This window comes from Natator depressus, chromosome 17 (genome assembly GCF_965152275.1).
Source record: "Natator depressus isolate rNatDep1 chromosome 17, rNatDep2.hap1, whole genome shotgun sequence".
Classification (NCBI taxonomy): domain Eukaryota; kingdom Metazoa; phylum Chordata; order Testudines; family Cheloniidae; genus Natator; species Natator depressus.
This window is the reverse complement of record NC_134250.1, coordinates 17,846,683-17,872,246: the sequence shown is the minus strand read 5'-3', so window position 1 is coordinate 17,872,246 and position 25,564 is coordinate 17,846,683. Positions and strand designations below refer to the sequence as shown.

Below are 25,564 nucleotides of genomic sequence, written 5' to 3'. Positions count from 1 at the left end.
TTTTCTATCACTTTATGGGCAAGAGCTGGCTTGCCAAAATCGATGCATCAAGTATTTAGGCTAAATTCAGCATGGATATAATTGATGGGACTGCAGTGAAGTCTAATGTACTAGTAAAGGCAATCCTTTTAGCAGACCCCTTCTGAGTTGTGCCCACTTATGCTAGCAGTAATTTGGCCCTGGGTGTCTAGGGCAAGTTTTAAAGGAGTCATGGGGATTTACAGGGTGACTCCGTTTTCCATTTCAAATAAATCCGACACTTGATTCCCTACTGATACCAGAACTAATAGGTCAAATTTTATATTAGTACATGTTTGAATGCTTGGGTTTATTTTAATGTGGCTTCTTGACGAAGTGAGGCTCCTACATAACAAACCCATGACAAAGGCAAAAGCTCGTGGAAATTTGGCAGGTGAAGCGCAGGGCGCAGCATCAGACCATCGGTCGATCAAATCCTGTAGTATCCTTGAAGTAAACCAACAGCGGATACTTCAGGAGCATGGAGCCAAGAATAACCATGCATGCACAGTGCTGTGGAATGGGATCGCAGGGGCTTCCTCACCTGCGGCCCATCAAGCGCTGCCCCCGCCCAGGAGCTGGGATCCCAGACTATGACTGGTGGTCACAGAATTAGACCAGGGCCCCAAAGCCAGGCCCCAGCTTGATGGGCTCTGCAGCCTCGGCAGCTGCCCCATCTCCCCCTCCTGCCTTCCCTCCTCCCCAGGTTCCCGTCTCCGGCTTGATCCCAGGGTGGGGCGTGCGTGCCCCTATCCTCTTCTCCCGCCGCTCGGCCTCGGCCCGGCCCAGCCCGCGCGGGTCCCGTGCTCTCCCGGGTCAGGCCCCGGCGCCTGCGCGCCGCTCCGCCCGCCCCCTGCCCGCTGTCAGGATGAGGCGGAGGCGGCGGAGGCCCGGCCCGGCAGCTCCCGTCTTTCGTAGCGGCGCCTGGCGTAGCGGTTTCAGCCCCCGCGCCGCTGCCTGAGGGGAGCGGGGGAGGCCGGCGGAGCCATGGCCCAGCCCGGGGCTGCGCCGCACGCAGACGGTAAAGGAACCTCGGGGCCGGCCGCGCTCCCGAGGCGGGGCGGGCGCGGCCTGCGGAGCCCCGGGCTCGCCTGGGGAGCCGCACCGGACAAGGGGGCGTGGACGGGGGGGGGGCGAGCCCGAGCCGGGGGGAGCGTGACAGGCCCGGGGCGGGGGGTTACAGGCCCTGCGGGGAGGGGGGCATTTCTCGGGGTAGGGGGTGACAGGCCCCAGGGAGATGCTAGTGCGGGGCGGGGGGCATTTACTTGGCATGGGGGTGGGAGTGACAGGCCCTGGGGAGATGCTAGTGCAGGGGATGGGGGATGTTGGGGTGTGGGGGGGTGACAGGTCCAGGGGGTGATGCTAGTGCAGGGGATGGGGCATTTCCCAAGATGGGGGGGGGTGACAGGTCCAGGGGGTGATGATGCTAGTGTGTGTGGGGGCATTTTCCAGGATGAGGGGGGGTAACAGGTCCTGGGGGTGATGCTAGTGCGGTGGGGGGCATTTCCCAAGATGGGGGGGGTGACAGGTCCTGAGGAGATGCTAGTTCAGGGGGGTGGCATTTCCCTGGTATGTGGGGTGACAGGCCCTGGGGTTGGGGAGATGCTAGTGCAGGGGAGGGGATATATCCCTGGATGTCAGGGATGACAGACCCTGGGAGAGAGGCTCGTCCAGGGGGGAGAGCATTTACCTGGGGGAGGAGAGTGTGACAAGCTATGCATGGAGGTAGTCTGAGAGTAAGGTTATCTGGGCAGGGCTGTGTATGGAGGATGTTTATTCTGATGAAGAGGTGAGCCACTCTCTCCTGGGTACTTGTGTATGAGGTAAGAGTAATAGATCCTTCAGGGAGATGCTTATGAAGAAAAAGAGGTGATGTACCTGGACATGGGGATAGGAAGTGCCAGGTCTTGCAGGGAGATGCTTACCTTTTGAATGGGGAGACATTTACTAGGGCAAGAGTGTATAGGGGGAGTGACAGCACACCGCAGGATGATGCTTGTCCAGCAAAGGGTTGTTTACCAGTCAAGAACCCTTGCCTAGGTAATCACAGACCCTGCAAGATGATGCTTATACTGTGTTGGGCATTTACATGGGTAGGGGGATGGTGTATGTGTGGATGACCAACTCTGTAGGAACATAAGATTGACCATAGTGGGTCAGGCCAATGGTCAGTGTAGCCCGGTATGTTATCTCTTAACGGTGGCCTATGCCAGGTGCCTCAGTGGGAGTGAACAGAATGGCAATTTTGAGTGATCCATTCCTTGTCATCCAGTCCCAGCTTCTGGAAGTTGGAAGTTTAAGGGCACCCAGAGCATGAGGTTGCATCGCTGACCATCTTGGCTAATAACTATTGATAAGACCTTTTCTCCATGAACTGGTCAACTTGTTTTTTGAACCCAGTTAAACTCTTGGCCTTCACAGCATCCCATTGCAATGAGTTCCACAGGTTGACACTGTGCTGTGTGAAGAAGTACTACTTTATGTTTATTTTAAACCTGCAGCCTATTAGGTTCCATTGAGTGATCACTAGTTCTTGTGTTATGTGGTGGGGTAAAGGTGGGAAGCAGGTTACTTGGGCAGGCATTTCCTGGTGGAGAGTGACATTTACTGCAGAGAGGGTCTTATCTTGCGGACAGTGGCAGTATTTACCTGGGCATGGGAACAGGAAGAATTGCCCTGGAGAATTGGGAATTTGTGATAGACTTTGCCTGGAAATTTTATACGGAGTGGGTTATGTCTGTTTTGGGAGGGGGAGTGACAGACGTTGCAGGGAAATACCTGGAGGCAGTACTGTCTTTCTGTGCAGAAAAAGCATGGAGTGGGATGGGAGTGACCCTGTACAGAGATGACTATCTTGAGATTGGTTATCAGTTTAACTGGACAGGAGGGTTATGGGGGAGGAATAAAAGACTGTGTGGACATTGTTCTGCAGGGTGGATATTTGGTGGGATTTATGGGACATGGATGGATAGACACCATAGGGAGCCACTTATCTTGGCAGCAGGGCACTTAACCTATGCAAGGATTTTCATAGAAGAGGGTAACTACCAATTTATGGTGATGCGTATCTAGGGGATTACATTTTACTGGGGGTGGGGTCTCCTTATGCAAGAAGGACCTTATCCTGTGGGGAGCGGAGCGGTGGTTGTTTACCTGGTCAAAGTTTAAGTAAAGAGGCAGACTCTGGAGGAAGATATGTGTATAGGGATGAGGGTGTTTGCATTTTTCCCCTCTTCAAGGTGAATGGCATACTTCAGGATTTTTGTTCTTCTGAGAGGTGAGTGTGGGTGTTTACCTATTCAGATGGAGTTGTGTGGCAAGATTATTTTATCTGTTCTTGAGTTGTGTGGAGTGGGCTACATTTTCCTTAGTCAAGTTGCTGTCCTAGGAGTACTTGTGAAAATGGGTAGATATGAAGAATGTGAGAACGTTAGGGTGCAAATAATCAAGAAGAACAGTTTACGTTGAAACCTGCATTATTGGGCCCTTTCAAAATCTGTTACATAATAAAAGTACAGTAATTTGTGTGTGCGTGTGTGTAAAATGATATATAAAATTAATGGGGATTTTTTTAAAGTGGTTGAAGACAAGGGATATTTCCAGTTAGAGGCGGCTGTTAGTATGGGTTTCACTGTGTATTCTCTGGGGAGGAACAGCAGCAGTGTTTCTCTTAAGTCTTTCCTTTGGTTATAAGATCTACCAGCTCGTTGTTATGATTGCTGTTTTTGCTTTTTCAGAGTAGCCTGCTGGGGGTGTGCAGCAGACTCATGCACTGTGCAAATGCTTGCTGCTTCTATATGGGGAAAGGTAGTGTTGTGTCAGTAACTGTACCTACTGTTGTTTTGTTGCTTCTGAGCAATATTAATCTGTGGTGACAATAAAGGTGTATGAAGCTTTGGTGATTTGATAATTTGATCAGTGCTCACTCTTATGAGATGCAAACTTGTCTCCTCTGTTTTTCTCCAACTGCTGGAAGATGAGGACAGGTAACTAACCTGTGGCTAGATGGATAGATGCTAGAAGTGATTGCTTTGTTTTCATACTGTAGTAGTCAGAGCTGGAAAACAGGCTTGCTCTCCCTCTTCATTCTTCAGCAACAGAAGGATCATTCCCTATATTTTCTCCACCCTGATTGCGATTCTGCTGTTCTCAACAATTTGCCTGTTTTATTTTTAAATAGTCCACTGAAAGGTGAATCATGTACAACTTCTCCATTATTTTTGAACATGAGGAAAAATGTTGGAGGACGGAATTATTTAGTATTTTATTCAGTTACTTACATTGAATGTGCTGCTTGGAAGGGCTGGCATAAACTTTATTGGTCTAAGATAGCTTAATGCTTTGTTGGTGTATGTGACAATACAGGAGAAGTGTATTTTTTTTCTTCAGGGAAAATTCCCAGCTTTTGATAATCAGTAATAATCTTTGCAAGCAGCTGTTGTACATCTTTTGTACATACAAAAGAAAGACACTTGTGTTGTGGTGGTCAGAAAAGTCTAAAGACTCTCTTGGAAACTGCATTTTAAAAACTGTATTTAGGGGCAACATATGAGTAGTTTATTTATCCCACATTATTCTCTAAACTCATAAAGAAACAGGTCCAAGAAGAAGAGAAGTTGAATAGCTAGAAGAAAAGGATAAATGTCAAATCTCTGCTCTTTGTAATTTGGCTTGGCAGAGAAATTGAATTACCTCTTTAATTCTTTGTGCAGGCTAATAAAGTTTCCATGTGATAGCAATCACAAAAGGCTAAATTGGCTGCCAGTGTTGCTTTGTGCAGTGTGCTGTCAACTGAGTCTCTAGTTAATGATTTGAACCTGCTCTACAGGTAGGTTTGTGCTTTTCTTGTTTTTTCTTGGTCAAGGTATTTTGAAGTTTTAATGAATGTCTGTACTGCTGTATAGATTGTTGGACTGTGTGACAGGAATGATAATAAATCAATGCCTTGTTGGTTTGTTGTTTGTTTGAGCATCCAGCACTCATTTTGACTTCATTCAGCGATGGATGCTGATTACCTCTGAAAAGCAGGCTATTGGTCACTAAACAAAACTTTCAGAAATAGCTTTTTTTGTTTGTTTGAATACTTAGGCTCTAACAAAGCTCTCGTATTCATGTCTGTAAGATACTTTGAAGAAAGCACTATTATATAGAATATTGATACTTATGAGTCCCCTTTAAGACTGCTTAATGTTAGTGTTGTAATGCTTTGTATAAATGCCTTGAACTTAAAAGTGTAATAGCAAATGAAATTTGTTTCTCAGTCAGACTGCTTCTGTTGATAGTATTCCCTGACAAGGGAAAACTTACAATTTCAGTCAGTCATACTGAATGGAAAGTTCAGCTACCAGGGTTAGAATGCAGGAATCTCTTGCTTCTGTGCTTAATATGGTAGATACACTGTTTCTTTCTTGCATCCGATGAAGTGAGCTGTAGCTCACGAAAGCTTATGCTCAAATAAATTTGTTAGTCTCTAAGGTGCCACAAGTACTCCTTTTCATTTTGTTTCTTTCCTTGTGACCAGAGCAGTGGTTTGAGCATTGGCCTGCTAAACCCAGGGTTGTGAGTTCAATCCTCGAGGGGGCCATTTAGGGATCTGGGTCAAAAATTGGGGATTGGTCCTGCTTTGAGCAGGGGGTTGGACTAGATGACCTCCTGAGGTCCCTTCCAACCCTAATAGTCTATGTCTATGATTCAGAGTGAGATTACATTGGCTCTCATTAGAGGAACCTGCTCAGCTGCAGGAGGTAGGTTGTGAGAGATCTTGCTGTAGTGACGTTAGTGCCATCGGTAGCAGTGCTGTCCCCCACACTGACAAACCAATTTGGGACCCTCACAAAAAATTTAGAAACTTGTGGCTATAGTTTCCACAGATCACAAAGGCTGGACATAAGTCACTGTAAGTGGGAATCTCTGAATAACCCATTGAAAAATCAGTGCCATACTTTAAGCCCTAATAATCAGTTACATTTTCAAGGCTGTTACTTAAAGGAAAAGCGCTAGAAACCAACCTTTTAAAAATGAAAGGAGATTAGCACTGACACTTCGGTGTCACTCAAATGGGAGATTTCAGAGTAGCAGCCGTGTTAGTCTGTATCCTCAAAAAGAACATTCTTTTTTCAAAGGGGAGAGAGGACAGGAGCCTGAGTTTGGCTTCTAAAGAATAAAAAATAATTCTGAGTTATAGAGATAACAGAACAAACTTGACAGATTTAAACCTTTTCCTTTGGTTGGATAGTAATTTCCAAATGATTGGGATTTTCCAGAAAAAAAGTCTTTCCGCTTTTCATGGTATAGCATAATAGACTGGAAGTGATCAAGTATTTTTTGCATAATAACATAAAAAGTTCTGAAGTGCATGTTGTGCTTTCACAAAAGTGCATGTGTCTTTTAACAGCTGTACACTTCTTTGATCAATGCAGTATATAGGCTTTTTGTTTAGCTGCTAAAAGGGAATCTGTTGTTCTTTGAAGGGAAGTAAAGACCCTGAATATGCATATCGCCAGCTCTAGAATTCTTAGGCAAACGTATCTTTATTTTGTAAGGCAGTGTGACCCTGTTCTTTAAGTTCTTGATAATTAGCTTGTCTCGTGGCCTGAAGGCAAAATACAGTATGCATTGACCCACCACATAGATCGAATCTCTCTTTTGTTCTATACTGCTTCCTAGCTACCCATTCCCTAACTCCCTCTGACAGCAGCACAGCTTTAGTAGGTACTCTGCTTCCCTGTTGGCTGGTGCCCCAAGATGCTGGTCCTTTCCCCATCAGGTGGGGTGGATTCTCAGCACAAAGGGAGAAAGTGGGTAAGTAATGATGCGAGAATCAGAATGATTTCGCTGATTCATGAGGGAGTTGGAGGAAGGTACAGAACTGTGGAGAGCAGCCAGCCTCCATATCCTTCTACCCACAGAGCCAGATCCCTATGAAAGACCAGTCAGAATGGCTTCTGTGGCATGAGAACAAGGTGAAAGATGTTGCTGCAGAAGTGCCATTACTGACCCCTTCCTTGGCACCTTTCAGGGTCTTCCAGATTAATCCCCTCCACTTGCAAAGGGCATGATTTGGCTTCTGTAGTCTTTATCTTGTAGGAATAAAGTATGTACAGTAATGAGCAGACAGGGTAATTCTGTTTGTATAACAGTTTTTTGTATTGTGAGTGAAGCCACCATATTTTACTCCCAAAGTATCAGCTTATCTAATTTAAGAGAACATGGTCAACCTATTGAGCTCCTAAGCATGAGTCTCTAACCTGAATGAGAGTGTCCTAAGTCCAGGTCTGATTTTAAATCTAATGCATCGTTGCCAATAAAAAAACCTACTTCTGGAAATTAATGGGTTTTATGTGCATTTTTTAATTTGTAGGGTATGTCTATACAGCAAAAACAAAGTGTGACAACACGTCTCGGAGCCTGGGTCAAACTTACTTGGGCTCATGGGGCTTGCACTATGGAGCTTAAAAATACCTCTGTAGATGTTGCGACTTGGGCTGAAGTCTGGGTTCTGAAACACGGTGAGGTGGATCTCAGAGCCTGGGCTCTAGCCTGAGCCCGGACATCTATACTGCTATTTTTATCACCTTAGCGCAAGCCCAAGTCAGTTGACCTGGGCTCTGAGACTCACTGCTGCGGTGTGACGTTTGGGGGAGGGTCGGTGTTTTGGCTTTGTGGACATACCCGTAGACTACAGTGGATTCACAGGAAAGGTACAGTATGGGTAGCAACAGTGCAAATTTTACCGTGTTACCATACCAGTGTGGAATTGAAGTTTTTATATAGCCAAAACCAGATTTGCTGCAGAAAGGAATCTTATTTTTAAACTTCTAAGAGGCTATTGTAAACAGTGGAGAATTTAAAACAAACAAACAAACATGCAGGCTTACTCTGTCTTCTGATTGCCTAGGTGATGGTTTCCCATTTTTATTTATTTATTTGCTTTAAAATATGTTTTTAAAAATATTAAGTGATTTCTTAAGCTACAGTAATGGTTTTAATTATTTGTACTACATTAGGGTTTCTGTAATAGAACAATATGAATCAAGGAAACTAATATGTTAACATTTTATTTCAAAATTATATTTGATTTTACAGTTACTGAAATCCTCAAGCATAAGGCTGATAGCATTGATAAGCAGAACTTGAGTAGTATGCAGTCTTCTAATCAATCTAAGATAATAAAGTTGAAAGAACAGGCACTATAAATACTGACATCTATATTTAAGGAGTATATCTTGGAATCCAAAGGTCTAGTATTTCTGTGAACAAGAATTATGAAACACAATTAGAGAATTGCCTTGACTACCTGAAATAATGCCTACTGAGCTAATAGTACTAGTCTCTTCAAATTTCTCTTTGTATAAATAGTATAAGTGTCATATAACCTTAGTCTTGGTATGGTCAGTAAAGCATGACGGTGAATTATGACTGGAAGCAGAATTGAGTCCTTGGAAACCCGTTTCTTCACTGATTTTGATGTCAGAAGAAGAACCAACAAACTATGCACGTTCAGTTTGTTCTTATGTCTTTCAGTAAAAAAAAAAGTATATATTACTTCACCTTTAAAACTTATATTTAATTCTTGTCAGCCCTAGAAACTGAAGTCCACTGTTGATCAAAATACACAGAGTAAATATACATTTGTATGGTGTTGCTAGTTTGCATAGTAATTTCACAAGCATTGTTAAGACCTGCTTCCTTCTCCAAAAAGTTTGCCATCTACATAAGGTGGGTCACATCTTCACAACTTCTCTCCTTGTCCAGCCAGTTCCAGCCCCAGTCTCCTCCTCTGAACAATACTCTGACTCTTATTGTCTTTTCGCACTGTCTTCTGTGCGCTACCCCTTATGCTGGACTCCTCAACATCCAGCTTTGTCACTGATGTAGGCTTTATTGTAGCCCTGTTTGAAGAGGACTGCGTTAATAAGTAGGAACCTTTTAGTTCTCACCCGCATCATCCACACGGAGGAGTTACAGTGCATCACTTTGGTACTCCCTGCTATTTGCACCACTGTGGTCCAAACTGCGGGGCAGTGTAGACATAGCCATAGACTCTTGGCCATCCGTTTTCCACTCTTCACGGTTTCTGACCTTTTACCCTTGGCAACTTCAGCTTCCATACTGATGTCCTGTCAGACCTGTTAGCTCAGCCTCACCACCCCATTTGACCTTCAGTCCTGGATTTACTCTCTCACTGACCAAATGACCAGTCACTTTGACCTTGTGTTCACTAAATCCTGTCCCTCCTCTGACCTTTTGTTTCCTCATTCCCTCTCGTCAACCACTGCTTCATCTCCTTCAAACAATGCAACCACTGTTTCCCAGCCCTCTTGCAACCTTCAGTGCAGTCCATAGCTCCTCTGTCTCCTGCTCTCTCCTCCATTGACTCTTTTGTAGAATTCCTCCCCTCCTGTTTCCCCATCCCTTCCGCTTTGCCCCATTCTCATAATGACAAGGCCTGTCTTTCTAATGTTGGCACATCCTTAACTTCTGCTTCTTCCATTCCTGTTCCTTGGGATAAAATCCCATGACCACACAAACTTCCTCTGCTGCACATTTGTTCATTTTTTTTTTTAATGTTGCCAAATAGCCCTGCTTCTCTAGCTTCATTGGTTCTCAGCTGCTTATTTGCTACTTTTGATTGCCTCCTGCCTCTCTGTAAATTCTAACAGACTCTTAATGAAAAAAATTGACAGGCTCTACCATCATCTCTTACAGTTTCTTCACATCATTTTCCTCTCTCACTGACGGTAAGGTCACTTGTTGGCTTTCCAGTTCCCCTGCTTCATATGTCTTCAGGATCTGGTTGTTTTTATCAATACAGATTTCAGTATTTCACTGACGTTTGACTGCAGTCCAGTCACATGCATGTTGTAAGGTTGATATTCATGTTCAGTAATTTCTTTTTGTAATAACTTTTCAAGTTTTCATTGGGAAAAACTTATTTAAGATGTAAAAAACAACAAAGTTGGGAGTCGTTCAATAGCTCAGGGGATATATGAAGTCTTTCACAGCTAGGTCTTACATTTCAACCCTAGGGATTGACCAAAAGACACTAGTAGCTGATAGTTGTTTGGTGTCCTATATTAAATAAGTTGGTAGTCTGTCTGTTCTAGTAAACATTTCACATAGCAAACCACCTGTTAGGGTGGGAGAGAGATGGTGGTCTGAGCACACAGTCTGGAAGACTGGAACTCCTAATCTGAACTCTGAATTCGTTGTTGATTTTGAGCAAGTCACTAATATCCCTACCTCAGTTTTTTAATCCTTAAATCGAGGCAATGTTTACTTCGGGACATTGTTAGGACAGGGTGTAGGAATCTTGCTCTGCTGCTTATGCTCCTCTTGTTCTGTGGACACACTGAATTTTATTTTTCAGTGCTGGATCAATAACGTTGTTCATAACAACTAAATTGTAGGGGCTTTTCTTAACTTCAAAAGTTATGGGGTTTGGGTTTTGTTGTCGTTGTTATGTCAAAAAGTAGTAGACAGGGCAGTCTCATCTCCGTGTGATGTCTTGTTTGTGAAAACTTAAATTATGCATGCGAAATGCTATACAAACTGTCTTCAGAAAGCATACATTATTGGATATGTAGTTAGTACGCACCTCATTGCAGAGGAGGAATAGGTGAAAAGGAGAATGGTGCATAAGTATAAATAAGGCAAAGAGAAACAAAATAAATTGTTGAAAGATGATAGAGCCATTTTAATGTACGGTATTCAGTAGAAGAAAGTTTTGGTAGTTTATGGGTGAAAGGGGAAAAGAAAATTTTGAGCTGATCAGTGTTGGTGATTTATAGCCATTTTACAGATACTTTTTAGAAGGTGGTCTGAACAGATCAGCTTAGTAGTGATGATGCCCTTTCTTGTATGCTTGAGTTTGCTGATCTTTTTAACAAGTGTTAAGATACTACCTACTGTGGTGGAAAAAGAGAGCTGAGAATATGTAAAATTCCAAAAAAAAAAAAAAAAAAAAAAAAGTCATTCTTTCCAAATCAGTTAACTAGCTTTCACTTCAATTTTGTCTGAAGTATTTCCATCTATAACTATTTTTCCCAACACAAGTCTTGATAGGGTAAATTTGTATTATTTGTATAGGTGGAAATCATTAAGAGAAACAATTTCTTAGGAGACAGTGTTTCTCTTATGTGGCTTGTTTATGTGTGTCATAGCAAAATCATACGCACACTGGTAGCTTACGAATTCTGTAATTTAAAAAAAATGTAGGAAACAATACTTTGGAATTGACCACAGAGCATAAAAATAAAACATAATCTGGCATTTGTATTTTCTATATCACTTTATCCATAAAGTAAGGAACCTGGAAAGTTGCAGTTACACAACAGTAATATTTAATTATGTTAAACAGTCCTATATTTGTGTTACAGTCCTAAACTGTATCTGAATTTTAAAAAAATCGCCTAAGGCCCATTGAACTCAGCCAAAAGACTCCTATTAACTTCAAAGGGTTTTGGATGAGACTCTGAACTAGCAGTGTGGTATTTTGTTTAATACATAAATTTACCAAGCAGCAGCTTTTGGGGGGGAAGGGGGGAGTGCCAAATTCAACTGTGGTGTTACTATGCTGAAATAAATGGAGTAACGCCAGGGATAAATTTGGCCTAGTCAGCTTAAAAGTGATCTGATTATCTAGCATCTTATATGGTATAATGTATGTTCTCTTTTTAGTGATTTTGTAAAGCCAGTTATAAGTTAGGTGAGTACATGTTTAAATCAGTCTTCAGGGGATGTATATTTAAAAAAAAAAAGTGTAGATTTCTGCATTGTGCTGTACATAGGGCTATATGTTGAATCAGTGCAGAATGTGTGGGCTGGCTTTCAGGGGGTTTTTCACTGTGAGCATATTACATCTGCTCTGTGATCTTGCTTAGGCTGCCAGTTGATTTCCAGATGAAACTCAAGATAAACACTCAACGACTAGGTTCCTTGGGTACTTAGAGTCCCCTGATGCTGCGAAAGTTGTGATCATCGGAGTCACTTATGCAACCATTCTCCTGATATACTCAGGAAGGGGCTGGTGGTAGAATATTCTTGGGGCTGGTTTACACATAATTTTGCACCAATTTAATTATATCTGTTTAAAAATATATAGCTAAATTGATGTAATGCCTTAGTGTGGAGACAGTTATACTGGAATAAAAGGTTCTTATATTGGTATGGCTTACATCTATGAAAATAAGCTATACTGATAAGCACCTTTATACCAGTGTAACTGTGGCCACACTGAGGCCTGGTCTGCACTGGGGTGGGGGGATCAATCTAAGATACGCAACTTCAGCTACGAGAATAGCGTAGCTGAAGTCGACGTATCTTAGATCGACTTAGAATCACTTACTTCACGTTCTCGCGGCGCGGGATCGACGGCTGCCACTCCCCCGTCAACTCTGCTTCTGCCTCTTGCCGTGGTGGAGTTCCAGAGTTGATGGCAGAGCGATTGGGGATCGATCACTACCCACCGATCCAGCGGGTAGTGTAGACATGGCCTAAGGGAGTGTGCCAGTTTAACTATATTGGTACAAAAAGCATGGTGTGGGTCTGAGCTTTGGCTTTTGCTCCATGGTACAAGACTTAACTGTGTTCACAGGTTTCTCCCAGAAAGACACACCCGAAACCCATCTTCATTATGTTAGAGGCCATTAAGGATTTCATAAATCAAGGTTGTAAGGGAGTCTGCTAGAGTTGGAAAGGTCTTGAGAACTTTGTTTTCAATATTTGTTTTAAAAATACATGTGTTTAGCATGTGGGAGTGCAGTAAAAATCTGAATAAATAAAATTTCCCTTGTCAGAGGAGAATTTTTCTCCTCTCGATGGTTCAGAAGAGTAGAACATGGGACTTTATCCTGTTTCTTATCAAATGTAGAAAACTTGCAGGAAGATGTATATTATTCTACATAGGTTCTTATACTGCACTCATCATCATGGAATCTATGCACCTGCATTTGCCAGACGTGTTTTCCAGACCATTTTATTAAGTTGTATATCCACTGAGTAGTTTTCCTGAAGTAATAACATCTGGCAGTTGCACACCTGTAAATTGATTTGCATCCTGTTGTTGATCTCACGACTGCTGTGTCAAAAAAAATTTAAATGCCTGGGGAAGGTGCCAGTTTGGTTTAACTGCTCGTGTTTTACATTATTACAGATATGTAGGGAAAGGGGAGGTAATTGCCCTGCATTCTTCCCAAATGCTGACTCCACTCTTCTTTCTCCTTATTTCTCTTGTCTTCACCTGTCACCTCACTTTCTTGCCAGATTGTTATTCGCCCCTTATTCCTTCTTTTTCTACTTTTTTTGCATTTTACTTTCTTCCTTTGCTTATACCCTTTTCTACTACTTCTGTCTTCATGATTCTCACTCCAGTTACCCTCTTTACTTTTGTTTTCTAAAGTTAATTTTAAAGGGTATTGGGTTCAACACTGGATTGCCCCTCCCCCGCAGAGTTAAGGAGACACTTAATCTACATGAAGCTTTTCTGATGAGCCTCTTCAGAGTTTTGGGAGATTGGTAGTTTTGGAGTAAATGTAGACTGGCCCAAGTCTACATTTAGATAATAAGTCTAGCTAAAATGGCAAAACTGCAGAAGGTTTTTTTGTTTGTATTTGTTTTGTTTTTATGGAATGGTCTTGACTTGTATGTACAATGACTTCCTCAAAGAAAACAAGCAGGATTTATGTATTATTTGAGGTGAGGTGAAGTGAGTCGCTTTTTATTCACTCTTATCCCAGAAGAGGATAACATTAATATATTGGCAGTCCAACTGGTAAACTGTTTACAAGATTTTTGGTTTTAAGTCATTTTTCTATGCAAAGGAGTTGACAATAAACTTGTCTTGACAGAAAATCAGCACTAGGTTGGTTAGCTCAATTTTTTTCTTAAAATATAGAGATTCAGTAATGTTGTTACTTCAGACCAGTATTATGAAGGTGAGAAATAGTGCAGAAGCGTCTGCTTTGTGGTGACACTGTTATCAAAATCTTTTCCTAAATGCCTATGGATCTGAGGGACACTAAATCACCAGATATTGGCAATTTTTGATTAAATAGAATAAACTGTAGTCTTCATTGAAACTTTATTTTATAAAACAGAACATTTTAGATTGCATATAGAAAGAAGGGTGATAGAAGTCATTAAAGTGAGTAAATGTGAAGTTAAGACAGTTAATCCTCTTCTGGGTTCTGTGGTTGGTTGATATAAACAATGAGATCTGGTAGCATAGTGAAGATTTAGTTGAAGACATTTATACTCCTGTGAATGATCATGAAATACAGACTGAGTTTAATATGACCTTAGGCTATGTATACGCTTATGATGGGATGTGGAGTACACACATTGCACACACACCCCAGCCATGGGAATGAACAGCAGTGTAGACAGTGAGGCACTGCTTACATGAGCAGAGTACAGAAACACCAGAACCTTAGGCTATATATTCTATATGGCTCAAAACACACACAAGCAGTGCCTCCAACATCTACACTACCGTTTTCAACGGTGTAGTGTCCTGCTGTCAGAGCTTTTCCCTGCCTCCAAGAAAGGGTCTAGTGATGGGGCACTAGGGAAAGTCTCTGGCAGCTTCTCACTGTTGGAGCCTTTCCCTGCTGTCTTCCCCCCTGCCGGAGCCTTTCATTTCTGGGTGTGGCTACAGTCTGCTTTTCCCTGCGGTATGTAGTTACACATACCCAACCTGCCGCCACCAGTGTAGATGAGACCTTAGTTGTGAAGCATTATACCACCTGACCATTTAATAGGGTTCACTTTAAAATATTGGGTGAGGTAGAGAAGGTTTGTATATTTGGTGATCTTGATGAGACTTGGCTTAGAAGAGAGCTTATTCTGCATATCTGTTTAGAATGTCTTTCTACTCAAATGTTTTGTTCACCTATTAGTGAGGTAGACCGGTCTGACAGAATAAAGGGAGAGGTGAACACACTCTTTAGGACATTTTAATTTCACATTAAATGAATATTGAAAAGCTTGGCTAAGGAAAGCTATTCAGTCTTAGTAATACAGGAAAAATGCTGTCAAGTTTTTTGTGTTAATATCTAAGGAAGGAGGGTTGACTGCAGACGTTGACATATAATGGGATGGGGGGAAATAATGGTGATTCTTTAATCAGATCGGAAATGAAGGAATTAATGATTCCAATCTCTACGGACTGATTAGCTTCCTGAAAATAGAAGTTGAAATATAGAAACATAATGCATAGCTGGCTTATTTTGATAGGCATTTAAAAAAAAATCCAGGCCTTTCTACGCTATGTTTTTGGGGAAGTCTTTGACTGGGGGTAGCAACCATTTGAGTGCTAGTTCATGGAGGCCACTTGTATTTTTATTACTGTGCCACCTGTGCCTGCCCTGAGCTGGTTTGCACAACACGGTAGTTAAAAACCACTAGTGCCCTGCCTATACGAGCACTTCACTGATGGAGCAGAAAAAGTGGGTGACTTTCTGAAAAATGCTCACGTAGACAGGACTTTAGCAAACATGGATCGGCAGAAGGAGTATTAGAATCCTGTGAGGAAGAAGGCTGGAGCAGTAGTGGATGGCAGTTCTAGGAAAAAGACGTGGCAGGAATAAGAAGTTTCCAGTGTGGTTTCATAAGGATCTGTGTGGTGTCTTTGTTTAAAAAAAAATTTGTACTTGTAGTAGAAATGAACTAGAGGCGAATTAAAGAAATATCATAGAATCATAGAATATCAGGGTTGGAGGGGACCGCAGGAGGTCATCTAGTCCAACCCCCTGCTCAAAGCAGGACCAATCCCCAACTAAATCAAGTTTAACATGCCCATGGACAAAAGACATGGAATGTGTGCCCCCACTGATTTTGCTGCTTGTTAAAGAGGGAAGCAATAAAAAGGAATTTACATGTGTATTAGAAAAAGAAATACCAAAGATAAAAGGGGTTAATTAATAATTAAATGGGGTGAAATCCATGAATGCATTACTGAACTGCCTGTAAAAACAAAGGTGCTTTTAGCAAGGAAAATAAAAGATTAAGGCCCAATTCTGAAAAATTCTGTACATATGATTATCTTTATGCATGTGACCCATTGAACTCAATGGAACATTACTCACTTGCATTAAGTTAAACATCAACGTTTAAGTAGACTACAGTTAAATTTTAAATTTTAGCTAAATTTAACTGGAGTCCAGAATGGTTAACAGGATGGTATTATAAGATAGACAAAGATGCTTTTATCTGAAAAGTGAAATGCAGACCTTTTAAGTAGAGAAAAGCTTGAGAGAGATTTTAGGTCTTAGCTTGGTTTTTTATTTAAAATATATGGGGAGTATTAGTTAGAACATGAACTGGGTTATCAGAACTGGGAGGAAATCAATGAGTGGGATCTGTATCTGGGGCTAGATTGGAGCAGTTGAGGAGGAGATTTGGGGTCCAAAACAGCAAAAGAGGCTGGGGATGCGGTAGGATGGAACAGGCAGGACTAAGCAAGAAATGAAATGGCCAAAACACCCAAAAAGAAAGGGAAATAAAGTTGGAGGAGGAGTGGTGAAAGGCTAGAACCAGAAATAGCTAAGTTGATTATTCTTTTCAAAATCTGCATAAACCACTTGACATGTAAAATATGTTTTAAAATTATTTTACTAAAAATTTAAAATATGGTTAGTTGGACACCCAAGATATAAGAAAATAAAATTTTCAGTTTCTAGATACTTAATAGACAACAGGTTTAGTAATGCTAAAGGACATTTCAAGTAACCATTGATGCTCATGACTAGAACTGAAGAACTCTCCTTCATTTTGGGTCTCTTGCACACGGATGGGTTGCATTATAGCCACATTGCCACATAAAAAATAGTATTGCTGAAGATCTTGTAAGTTTTCTGTGTTGAATAACAACCTCAGCTACACAAAGCAGATACAGACGTTTCAGAGTAGCAGCCATGTTAGTCTGTATCCGCAAAAAGAAAAGGAGGACTTGTGGCACCTTAGAGACTAACAAATTTATTTGAGCATAAGCTTTCGTGAGCTAGTGAGCTGTAGCTGACGTGAGCTATAGCTCACGAAAGCTTATGCTCAAATAAATTTGTTAGTCTCTAAGGTGCCACAAGTACTCCTTTTTCTTTTTACAGATGTTTTACTAAATGCACCTGTAAAGTGCCAATATACAGCATAAAATACTGTTTAAAATGTTTTAAGATTTTGAAATCACTGGTAAAAACGTTTATGTAGCATTCTGTATTGTTACATTACAAATATTGCAACATATTATTTATTAGTGTTAAAGTATGCATTCATGCAGGATTAATTTATTTAATCTGTATTTGTGTAACACTAGCCGATCTTCACTTTTTTCCATACTTCTCCCTTTACTGCTGAATTTTTTTCGGCTTCATCTCCTTCTCTCCCCAATACTCTTCCCATCTGTTTAACTTACCTGTCCTCTTTCTCTTGGGTTATTCTCCTACCCTCTCACTTTTTTCTACTCAAAACCCTCCTGTGGCATAAATCCATGCAAAAATAGAAAAGGAAAATTAAGAATGAGTCAAGATTGTAACACTGTTGCAAAAAAAGAAAACGTCTGGGATGTATTAGCAAGAGTGTTATAAGCAAGACGCAAGAAGTAATTCTTCTGCTCTACTCCGCGCTGATTAGGCCTCAACTATAGTATTGTGTCCAGTTCTGGGCACCACATTTCAGGACAGATGTGGACAAATAGGAGAAAGTCCAGAGAAGAGGAACAGAATGATTTAAGGTCTAGAAAACGTGACCTCTGAGGGAAGATTGAAAAAATTGGGTTTGTTTAGTCCAGGTAAGAGAAGACTGAGGGGAGACATAACAGTTTTCAAGTAAATAAAACTGTTCAGCTGTTCAAGGACGAAGGAGAAAAATTGTTCTCATTAACCTCTGTGGCTAAGGCAAGAAGCAGTGGGCTTAAATTGCTCTAAGAGCAGTTTAGGTTGGACATTAGGTAAAATTTCCTAACAGGGTAGTTAAGCACTAGAATAAATTGCCTAGGGAGGTGGTGGAATCTCTGTCACTGGAGATATTTAAGAGCAGGTTAGACAAATACCTATGAGGGATGGTCTGATCTAGATAACTTATTCCTGCGTTGAGTGCAGGAAACTGAACTAGAAAACCTCTCAAGGTCCATTCTAGTCCTTTGATTCTATGAATGGGGATAAATAAAAAGAAACAAGTGTTCAAAGACTGTATCTTCTAGGAGGAAATGCATTTCACTGATTCACTTTTATAAAAAGTTATATATGACTTGTATTATAATACAGCCTGTTCCAGTTTGACTTTTTGAGCATGCAGTGCTTTGTTTTAATGTTAGTACTATAGCGTGACTGCTTGCAGGCATTACAGAAACACTCAAGATTCTGAGTGTTAAACAATAGGTACGTTTATCAATAGCCCATAACTTATTTTTGTGTAGCATTGTTCATACAGAAGTGTTGGAGTGTTCAATTGTTAGTCTCTATGCACACAAGGGCAAAGGAGGGTATGTTGATCACATTTCCAGGTGGGGGACAGCTGGATAACTTCCTGTGAGTAACCTGCACATGTGTGATAAAGTAAGTGGTACTGCCAGAAGATTGCTAAGCAAAGTGGTACAATGTTTCTAAAAATCTGACTATTTAAATATATTCTCATTACATACTCGGAATGTTGCTGCTGCAGAACTACTTTCTGTAACACTACCAACTCCTGTATTCTGTTGCACAGCTGCAGGTTATATTTTCCTGCATCTTAATTCACTTTGGTGCATGCAATAATCTGCCCAGGAAATAAAATTCAGTTGTTATAATGAAGAGCTCAACTATTAAAAAAAAAATGCCATTCTAAAAACAGAGATATCAACTGAAAAATCTGTGATACAAGTATCTGTCCTCAAATAAAATTAGAAAAAAATAGCTAGACTAATGAACATACTCTAGTTATTTGTCCAGGTCCGGTAATTAAAATGTCTAATGTTTGTGACTACAGGTGTATCCGAGAGAACCCAGTAACTTTAATCAAGGTTCTCTTTTGCTTCCAGCTTTTTTGGCTGTTAACCTTGCTCTCAAAGATTCAATATTAAGTTTTGTTTTCTGTGATTTGAGCCATTTTAACTTCAGAGTAAGAATTGCTTGTGTCTTACTAGCTTGTCAGCAAGGACACTAGTAGATTTTATAACTCATTCTAGAGATACACACATGGAATAGTTTTTACTTTTTTGGAGGATGCGGTGGGGTGTGGGGAGTGTAAGTTTTAAAAATGTATAGACTTAAATGAAATTCCAGGAGCCTGTTTTTCAAAGTATCTGCATGCAAAGAAGTGACTTTTCCAAACTTTTAAAGATCTCTGCCGACACCTTATGGCAGTGGTGGGCAACCTGCGGCTCAAGGGCTGCACCACCACTGCCTTACGGGAAAAGATTGATCTTTATTTTTTTGAGAGTTTCTCTTCTTGCTGCTAATTTCTTGCTTTCTCAGCCAAAATATCACGCACTTATGTCCCTCTCAGGCAAATGTGAGGTCACAGGAGATGAGTGTCTTGGTTTGGGGAATAAGCACAGGAGAGCTGGACATTATTTTCATTTTCTTCCCCTGTTTTTGTTATAGGGACATCAGCATGAAGACCCTCAGAAAATAACACAAATGGCATTGTCTGTAAATTTAAAATATTTCTCAGATCTTTAAAAATATATTTATGATCCAGTTTTCATGGTTCAGCTGTGGTTGTATAGGTCTGAAATCTTGATGCCTTCCTCCGCACTTAAAATATCGAGTGGAAAGTTGTGTATTATTAAATTGTAAATAGACCCAGTGTGCTCAAAAATAATCTTATTGATGATCGGCTTTCTGTCTTAGTTCTGGAGTGATTGCTATATATTTGCATAACTAGTAATTTTAGTATAGATAATATTTTAGCCCTTTTGGGAAGTGTTCTCTCCAACAGCTTTAGAGTGACAAGTCAATGAGAGAATATTTATTGTCCTTATGCTTTGTTTATATTACAAATTTTATTCATGTTGTATTAAGAGATTCTTATCTTCCAACAAGTGGTTCCTACAAGCACTAAGGATCCCTTCTTTTAATTTTTAGCTTTCTCTCACAAAGGAATCCCCTAAAAATAAAGTGATTTTGTTTTTGCTGCCCAATCACTATATTCCCTCTAATTTGTTGAGCCTTTTGTAATATTGATATATCCAGAACAGAATACAGTATTCTTAGGTATAGTCTCCCCAGTGTAGGGAGAGTCTACAACCTCCTGCTCATGACATGAGATATGCAGTCCAAAATCACATAGTTATAAAATAATCAGCTTTATTTCTATTTGTGTGTTGAATAAGGATTCTCTAGCCATCTCTTCAATAACATATCAGTTTGCAATGGATATTCTGGAATATTCTTTGTTTATAGATAAGAAATGGTTGACTAAAGAGCTGATCCTTTTTTATTTCCTCTTTCAGTTTGACATGTCAAGTTAATTTAAAAATAGCCCTTAAAATAGAGAGTAGGGTAACTTATTGTTTTTGATAAATTAGACTTCCCCATTCTAATATGTGCTCACAGCAGTGTAGGTTCTGCTGCCTCAGAGGAATTTCATACCAATGCTATTATAAACTTTTGTATGTTCTGTGCCTTGTTTGTAACAGGAGATACTGTTTCAGTCAGGCAGAGTTCTGCAAGTGCTACCAATCCATCAGGCTTCGTTTACTATTTACTTCATCAGTTTAATTAAACACTGAAGATTGCATTTCTGTGTGTGGAAACAGGAGCTCAGCAGGAATGACGTACGACATATTTTCCATTTGAAAAATTGTCTGAGAAATAGAAGTATGAGTTGCATATAGATTTTTAGATAGCTATTTTGTCATGATAGATTTTAAAGTGGATGTTCAGTTGGGCTAAGGACCAGATGTAGTTTGCACCTGTAACTGTTGAATTACAGATTCAAGTTACGTGCCAAGGAGCCTGATCCAAAACACATTGATATCTGTTCAATTCTTGTTATTAACTTAATTGGATTTTGGATCTGGGCCAGCCAGAATAATTGTACCTGTAGTCAGTCAGATGTATAGCTACTCACATTTCGGCTCAGAGTTTAATTATGGATGTAAATAGCATCCACAGAAGGAGAACCACCCTTCTTAAAACTTACTCCTCTGTGTGATAGCATCATAATATAAATGCTATAGTTTTGACAGAGGCTTAGAAAATAAATGCCATCTCAGTGTTCAGTATTTTTCCATACAACTACCTTTTGGGTTGAAATTTCATAGGCTCTTTCTTAGCCTAGGAGTGGCTTACTTGCATATAATAGATTTCCCCATGCTAATCTGTGTTCACAGCAGTGTGGATTCTGCTGCCTCAGAGATTTAGGAGTTATGGAATTAGATATAAAAATTGTATAATGCTTGTCTCACTTAATTCCTCTCTGCTACCTGTATTAGATTAGAGACATAGTCAAAGAACATATTTTTTTCAGTTAAATATTCTAGTTTTATTTTATAACCAGAAGTCTACAACATATAGTCTTTCTTCTAAAGAATCCCTTTATTCGTATCTTTCTTAGGTCTAGGTAACCAAAAATTAATCTCTTCCTAGGTGGCCAAAAATTAACAGAAATGAGCATTATCCTTGAATTCACAAAATTTCAATGCCAAATTGATCATTGTTTTCCTCTCTGGCTTTTTACCACTACATAGTCCTCATTACACCTCTTGTGTTGCTTAAAGGTACTTGATCTTACAGAAAGTAGTGCATCTTATTGTATAATGTGCTATATTTAACACTTTTTTCTTTTTGGAGGAGAGTATGTTAGCGTCTGTGTGACATGTAAGGAATTTTAATATATTAGATAGGGTATTGATTTAACTAGCTTGTGCTATGAAGAGGCTATTATTTCAAAGCAGTGGCTCAGATTGTCTACATGGTAGAGGCGAAACTTATTCGTAAAATGCTGTTGTAGAATTGAAAGAAATACTTAACAGAACTTCATTTGCTTGGTGGAATTATAGCATGAGAAGTATTTAGCATGTCTGTGGGTTTTATAATTTTTTTTGCTGTTTTCAATTTGAATTTTTAAAGACTGATCTAAAGTGTGTAACATGAAACCTTCTGTTTCTTAAAGTACTGTACTTCCTGGGAAATTAACAAAATTAATATCTTGCCTCGTGACCAGTACCTCGGAGGCAATTATAGCAAAAATTCTTGCTTTACAGCAACATATGGTACTTTTTGTTGTGTTTCTGAATTCTCTATCACAGAGGTTCTTTCTTTTTCTTTGTGGATTGTATTTTTATAGAGTGTTTTGGTATTTTGTGGACCACCTCCCCTACTATTTCCAGTAAAGACATCCTTAAGGCAACTACAGTAATTGCTTGCATGGAAAAAAAAATTTAGCTAAAAATACATTAAGTACTTTCTATCTTAAGGCAGTAGAGGCAGCTTGAAATAAGGAGAAATTGCCCTATGAGTGGTCATTTCTCTGCATTCCATTTAATAAATGCTCTGAGGATCACTAAACTCTGCTCTAGCGGGGAGGAAGCAGTGGAGACAGGGAAGAGTATGACATGGTTGAGGGATGGGTTTCACCTTTTCATTTAGTACCTGATTTAGGTAACTGTTGTATACAGGCTACAGTTTTCCTTCACTAGTTACTAAACTCATAGCCAGTAACCTGTTTTAATTTTAACCCCTGATAAGTAATAAGTGCTTTGTGACTTCATACACAGGAGTGAGGTTGTGTGTGTACAGAGAGAAAGTAAGAATACAACCAGATTCCCTAATAATGTCAGAATAAAATCCCTGGTGGTAATACAATTACTTAACATAGTTCTTGTTACTTGTCCCTTCCTTGTATGTGGTGAATTCTCCTTTCAAGAAGGATTCAGGATTACTCAAGAGTCAACCCGAAGAGTTATTCCTAGCTGCAGTTGATGTATGCCAGAACTCACTGTTGTAATGAGTAGAATTGCTGACTCTTGCTGGTTTAAAAAAAACCCAAAAAACTAAAAACCTCTGACTTGTCATTGGATAACACTTGAGCTAATGAGTGAAAAATATATTTTAAAATAATAAACCCTAGATCTTAAACTTGCAACATGTGATTGTGTGGGATTCCTTAACTGTTAGTGACATACCTTACTTTTTCGTTTTTGTTCTAGCTGCTCTTCTGCAACGGCTAGCAGAATTGGAAAAAGTCAATGCAGAATTTCTGCGTACAAAGCAGCAGCTTGAGCAAGAATTTAATCAAAAGAGGGCAAAATTTAAAGAGTTATACTTGGCTAAGGAAGGTAAGTTCTAGGTTCTCTGAATTCAGTGTAAAGCGTATTTTTATGCTAAGCCTTGAATAGTCCCTGGTTAGAGAACAATCTTAGTAGTGCTAACTTTTTTTTTTTTTTTTTTTTTTTTTTTAAAGAAGTAGGGTTTAAAAAGCAAAGGTTTTCTTGCATTGGCAGTCGGTTGGTGGGATATCCTGGTTGACAGGTGGTAAGACACTGTTAAAGTCTCTTATTAGCCAACAGAAAATGTGAGTTTTCCTGCCAAACTTTTTTAAAGGCCAATATAAAGAGGCAAAGAGAAAAACCCTAACAATTATCTGGTTCCATAATTAGAGTTTCAGAATATATCAGCCACCTTTCTTTGTAATCTAATTTATGAAGATTTTGTTTTCTGTAATTATCACACAACTGTTCTCCTTTTATGTAGAAATCTTGAAACTGAGAGTGAATGGAAGGTGAAAAAGAAAGAAAAATGTAATTTGTTTGACTTTAAAGTATATACACAAACTGATAGGAGTCAGCAAATCCATCTTGAAATGCACATAAAATTCCACAGTATTCTGCTTTTTAAAATAAAGTAATGTGGGGGTTCTCAAACTCGCATAGCATAGACCACATTGTGATAGCATCTTCTGGACACCACCCCCTCCAATTCACAATTGTGTAATATCCTGGGGGCAATTACACTAATTGCTTATATGGAAGGAATCATAGGAAATTGTTTGATTTTAAGCTTCTGCTGATGGGTCTGGTCATTGCCACTGTTCTGCTTTTACAGCAATGACCACTAGTGGAGACAGGCTGGTTCCTTCTTGTTTCCAGCTATTTTTATAGGCATTTAGGCTCTTGACTACAGTAGAAGCAGTAGCTGGAAGCAGGAAGATGGTGCCTAGCGCCATGTGACCTGCCAGCTTTCCAGTGACCACCATTAAATGCTTCACAGACCACAGTTTGCAAACCACTAAGTTAATACAAACCTACTGGAGTAAAAGTGTTTTCATCCTCTTAGACCAGTAAATAACAGGAACTCTTAGAGAGACATTTTCCATGTGTTCTGTCAGTTGTGGTCAGCTTATTACATAGTACGTAATTGTATTTTATATCTTGAATGATTGATCGGTCTGATTAATTGTAATGTAAGCAGCCAAACTTACATAGCTTGAATTTGACAGCTAAAAGTATTTATTTTTCATAACACTCTTTAAGGAAAATATGAACCCCACTAGCTCATGTACCTGCTGTAGAAGAATGGAGAAAAGCAGCTATCTTCTATTTAAGTGCACGGTTGATCTACTAACTCCTTTAATCCTAACAGCTTTCTTTTCCTAAAAATATAAAAGAAAGTAAAGCCAAGAAAAATTGCATTAAAACTACAACTTGCTTATTTTTCTGCTCTCATACGCATGTACAGCTGACATACTGAAGACCAGAGCACAAAGTGTTTTTCTAGCTATTGGGACAAGGGAAATGAAAATTTAAAGACAAGACACTGCTGGACTGTGGTCAGCAACAGCAACCTTCCTCCCCAAACTAAAATAGTTAGAAATCACTTTTCCTCTTGGCATTTTCTTCACTTAGGTGATGGTGGCCTGTGATGTACAGGAGGTCAGACTAAATGATCTCATTGTCCCGTCTGGCCTTAAACTCTATGAATGTGACTCGGTGTCCCTCTCTACGCTGACTACAAAGCCATGTTTAACGTCACATCAGTTAACATGACTCCTTAAGGCTGTATTGTCATGTTCAGTGAACACACGCCCAAAGTGTAAACTGATATTTAACTTGTTTTATTAGCTTATCATCATTGCAGTATCTCTTGAAGAAAATATTTTTGCAGCAGACTACAATGTTGTATACATTACATTTAGGAATGCAAAATGGGCACTTAAAAATATTTTTAGTGTGCTTTTTTTTATGTGAAACACCTAGTTCCATAAGACATTTCCATAAAGCATGCAAGGTCAGGAATTTAATAATTTAAAGAGTTTTTGTTTAAATAGAGCAGGGGTTGAGACTAGAGTATTATGAAGTGTGAAAGGAAAAAGAGAAGGATTGATTGAAGGCAGTAGAACTATAAACATAAGTCTGATAAACTAAATATTGCTATAAAAGCTGGAAATAACTACACAAACGTTATTGGAGAAAGGAAGTCATAATAGTAATAGTCAAGGTGCCTTGTACTTTGCAGAACACAGGATGCATTTTGTGGCAAATTCCTTGGATGCTGTGGCAGTTTGGCATAGCAGGTTTCTGCAACAGCTTCCTTTAAATAAAATCTGAGGTTTTTATGAATTAAGTATG

At 39.9% G+C, this 25,564-nt stretch overlaps 1 protein-coding gene across 4 annotated transcripts in view; it reads left to right on the top strand.

The window, feature by feature from the left end:
* Positions 1–840: 840 nt before the first annotated feature.
* RABEP1 (rabaptin, RAB GTPase binding effector protein 1) overlaps positions 841–25,564 on the top strand; it is a 69,586-nt gene continuing 44,862 nt past the window's right edge. For 2 of the 4 annotated variants that reach the window (XM_074974740.1, XM_074974739.1), the window contains exons 1-2: positions 841–1,039; positions 23,147–23,275. In XM_074974740.1, coding sequence (XP_074830841.1) covers positions 1,006–1,039; positions 23,147–23,275 — 163 coding nt within the window. In that variant the 5' untranslated portion in view covers positions 841–1,005. Of the gene's footprint in view, positions 1,040–4,742; positions 4,847–23,146; positions 23,276–25,564 lie in introns of those variants that run through there. The other 2 variants (XM_074974742.1, XM_074974741.1) reach the window with 2 other exon arrangements.